The sequence below is a fragment of the Austrofundulus limnaeus genome, unplaced genomic scaffold (assembly GCF_001266775.1).
Source record: "Austrofundulus limnaeus strain Quisiro unplaced genomic scaffold, Austrofundulus_limnaeus-1.0 Scaffold724, whole genome shotgun sequence".
In the NCBI taxonomy this organism is placed as follows: Eukaryota; Metazoa; Chordata; class Actinopteri; order Cyprinodontiformes; family Rivulidae; genus Austrofundulus; species Austrofundulus limnaeus.
The window spans coordinates 164,860-168,725 of NW_013953126.1; the positions used below are offsets into that span (position 1 = coordinate 164,860).

The following is a 3,866-nucleotide window of genomic DNA, read 5'->3' on the forward strand; positions in this document are numbered from 1 at the left end:
GCCTCCATGTGACTGATACTCACATCACATGGCCATCGTTGACACCTAATTAACACTTATTGTTAACAGTGTTGTTTAATTAATAATTCTGTTGTTCAGACAGAATCGTTTGTATAAAACTGACACATCTAAGCTTCAGACGATGACGAGCTCTTCATCAGCAGCTTCCTCCTCTTCCTCAGACCCGTCCTGCTGTGTCGTGGTTCCGGGCCAGGAGACGGTTCTGGAGATCTGGAAGGGCCGATCCGGACTGGGTCTCAGCATCGTGGGAGGACGAGACACCCAGCTGGTAGCTCTGAGGACATCAGAACTTCATGGTTGAAGTTGGGCCCAGTTGGGCCCGGTTCTGACAGAATCGTGTTGAACTCTGTCCCTCAGGAGGCCATTTTGATCCATGAGGTTTATGAAGAAGGAGCTGCGGCCCGGGATGGACGGCTGTGGGCTGGAGACCAGATCCTGGAGGTACTTCACCAGCTCTGCTGGTGGTTCTGATGGTTCTGATTGGATCGGTTGTCCTTTAGGTTCTGCTGCTGCAGTTCACTTTACAGGAAGTAAAGAAGTTTAAGGTCCTTCACTTCCTGTTTGTGTCTCCAGGTGAACGGCGTGGACCTCCGCAGAGCGTCCCACGAGGAGGCCATCGCCGCTCTGCGTCAGACGCCAGCAAAGGTCCACCTGACGGTTCTGAGGGACGAGGCCCAGTACAGAGACGAGGAGAACCTGGACCTGTTTAAGGTGGAACTGCAGAAGAAGACGGGCAGGGGGCTGGGCTTCAGCATCGTTGGGAAGAGGTCCGCCTTAAAGACCGAGGTCTTGAAGCGTAATGTCTGCAGGTTCTGAGGTTCTCTCCTTCTGTTGGGCAGGAGCGGCGACGGCGTCTTCATCTCTGAGGTGGTCCGAGGGGGCGCCGCTGAGCTGGACGGACGGCTGATGCAGGGAGACCAGATCCTGTCAGTGAACGGAGACGACACCAGACACGCCTCCCAGGAAGCTGTGGCCGCCATCCTGAAGGTGAGCGTCTTCGGATCAGACCTGATGGACAGCTCTGAAGTACTCTTCATCTGACGGGTCTGGTCTCTGTCCTGCAGTGCGCTCGTGGTCCGGTCCTGCTGGAGCTGGGCCGACTGAAGGCTGCTTCCTGGATCTCATCCAGACACAGCTCCCAGGAGAGTCAGGTGGGTCCTGATGTTGACCTGGCTCTGACCTTTTTCAAGACTGGGCTTTATTTGGACCTTTTTCAGGTCCAAGTGGAGACCAAAGACTGACTGGTCTGGGTAAACGACTGGACTGTGATGCACATTGAGGGTTTTGATAAAACTCTGTAAAAAGTGATTTTTGTCGGATCCTTGTGGAACTGATGTCGTACACTTTCTTTCAGATGAGTCATGTCAGTGGGAACAGCTCAGGTGTGGCTGCTTTGCCCCTCCCACAGACCCCACCCTCATCTGACCCCCCCACCTCTGACCAGACCCTCAACAACACCACCAAGTCCAGCAGTGACCTCACTTCCTGCTCTGAGATCAGCTCAGGTAGCGACAAGGAGGCAGCAGGCCAGCTGGCTGATGGATCCTGAACCTGTTTACTGACTCTGTGTGTGTGTGTGTGTGTGTGTAGGCGTGGACACCGATGTCCGGACTGTGGACATCACCAGGGTAAAGTCCTTTAAGTAACACATACTTGGGTTATTGTTTTACTTCCTGCAGGATCAGCTTTGTGTCCTTCACTCAGTTACATTTTAAGTCCAACTGGACCAGAGCGAACAGAACCAAACCGTCTTCAGGTGTTGGATTCACATGTTCTTTCTCATTTCTGCTGCAAAACAACAAAACAAACATCTAAAGACAGGAAACCTACGAGCAGCGGTTCCACAACTTCATGCAAACCTGGGACTGTCCAAAGCCAGTCCAGACCATGTCCAAAGCCAGTCCAGACCATGTCCAAAGCCAGTCCAGACCATGTCCAAAGCCAGTCCAGAACATGTCCAAAGCCAGTCCAGAACATGTCCAAAGCCAGTCTAGAACATGTCCAAATCCAGTCTAGAACATGTCCAAAGCCAGTCCAGACCACGTCCAAAGCCAGTCCAGAATATGTCCAAAGCCAGTCCAGAATATGTCCAAAGCCAGTCCAGAACATGTCCAAAGCCAGTCCAGAACATGTCCAAAACCAGTCCAGAACATGTCCAATGCCAGTTTAGAACATGTCCAATGCCATCCTAGAACATGACCAAAGCCAGTCAAGAACATGTCCAAAGCCAGTCAAGAACATGTCCAAAGCCAGTCCAGAATATGTCCAAAGCCAGTCCAGAATATGTCCAAAGCCAGTCCAGAACATGTCCAAAGCCAGTCTAGACCATGTCCAAAGCCAGTCTAGACCATGTCCAAAGCCAGTCTAGACCATGTCCAAAGCCAGTCTAGAACATGTCCAAAGCCAGTCTAGAACATGTCCAAAGCCAGTCTAGAACATGTCCAAAGCCAGTCCAGACCATGTCCAAAGCCAGTCCAGAATATGTCCAAAGCCAGTCCAGAACATGTCCAAAGCCATCCTAGAACATGACCAAAGCCAGTCTAGAACATGTCCAAAGCCAGTCAAGAACATGTCCAAAGCCAGTCCAGAACATGACCAAAGCCAGTCTAGAACATGACCAAAGCCAGTCTAGAACATGTCCAAAGCCAGTCAAGAACATGTCCAAAGCCAGTCCAGAACATGTCCAAAGCCAGTCCAGAACATGTCCAAAGCCAGTCTAGAACATGTCCAAAGCCAGTCCAAAACATGTCCAAAGCCAGTCCAGAACATGTCCAAAGCCAGTCCAGAACATGTCCAAATCCCATCCAGATCATGTCCAAAGCCAGTCTAGAACATGTCCAAAGCTCGTCCTAAAACAAATCATGTGCAATAATTCATTCAAAATCTAAAAACAACCRAAACATTTTTTCCAGAAGCAGTTTTCCAAAAATTAAAATATAGAAACTTTTGTCTAAATTCCAATGTGTCTTTAGAAGTAGCTTTCCCACATGAACATTATCTGGTTTGGTTTGTCTGAAACTGGATCAGTCTTCTAAACTAAGTCTAGATCTGGTCTAGAGAGGTTCTGAGACCACATGAAGAGCACAGACCTGGTATTTACTGAGAACCTAAACTTCACAGTTTTATTTTAAGTTTTAGACAGAAAACTTAATAGGAGGTCAGTCTGAAGATTTGATGTTCTGTAGAAAAGATCCTGTTTGTGTTTTTATTGAACATCAGAAGATCTGAACCTTGACCTCTGACCTCTCAGGGCATCAGTGACTCCCTCGGGGTGAGTGTAGCAGGAGGGAAGGGTAGTCCTTTGGGGGACGTCCCTATCTTCATCGCCATGATTCAGGCCAACGGAGTGGCTGCCAAGACGCATCGACTGAAGGTGATCGGATCAGAACCAGTTCTGTTTGAAGATTTCAGCTGTTTTATGGCTCAGAAACCTGTGGCCTTGTGATAAATACAGATTTAGTTTGTTTTAAACTCAAAACATTCAACCTTTTCTAGATTTTCTGTCTGTGTTAGACTCAGTCTGGTTCTGGTTCCAGGTCGGGGACAGGATTGTCAGGATCAATGGTCAAGAAGTTGATGGTCTGTCCCACAGCCAAGTCGTCACCATGCTAAAGAACAGCTACGGAAAGATCAGCCTGCAGGTAGCCCCCTCACATGTTCCACACCTGTTCCATACCTGTTACATACATGTTCCACACTTGTTACAAACGTGTCCAACACTTGTTACAAACGTGTCCAACACCTGTTACATACGTGTTCCACACTTGTTACAAACGTGTCCAACACTTGTTACAAACGTGTCCAACACCTGTTACATACGTGTTCCACACTTGTTACAAACGTGT

The 3,866-nt window shown here is 48.7% G+C and overlaps 1 protein-coding gene across 1 annotated transcript in view; it reads left to right on the forward strand.

The window, feature by feature from the left end:
* The window catches only part of LOC106532169 (inaD-like protein), a gene marked incomplete in the record, with an annotated part of 33,731 nt that overhangs the window by 23,792 nt on the left and 6,073 nt on the right, over positions 1-3,866 (forward strand). The window contains 9 exon segments of the mRNA XM_014028182.1: positions 183-289; positions 379-462; positions 595-788; positions 861-1,008; positions 1,086-1,172; positions 1,376-1,526; positions 1,612-1,649; positions 3,272-3,394; positions 3,558-3,662. Of these exon segments, the coding sequence (XP_013883636.1) occupies positions 183-289; positions 379-462; positions 595-788; positions 861-1,008; positions 1,086-1,172; positions 1,376-1,526; positions 1,612-1,649; positions 3,272-3,394; positions 3,558-3,662 (1,037 nt within the window).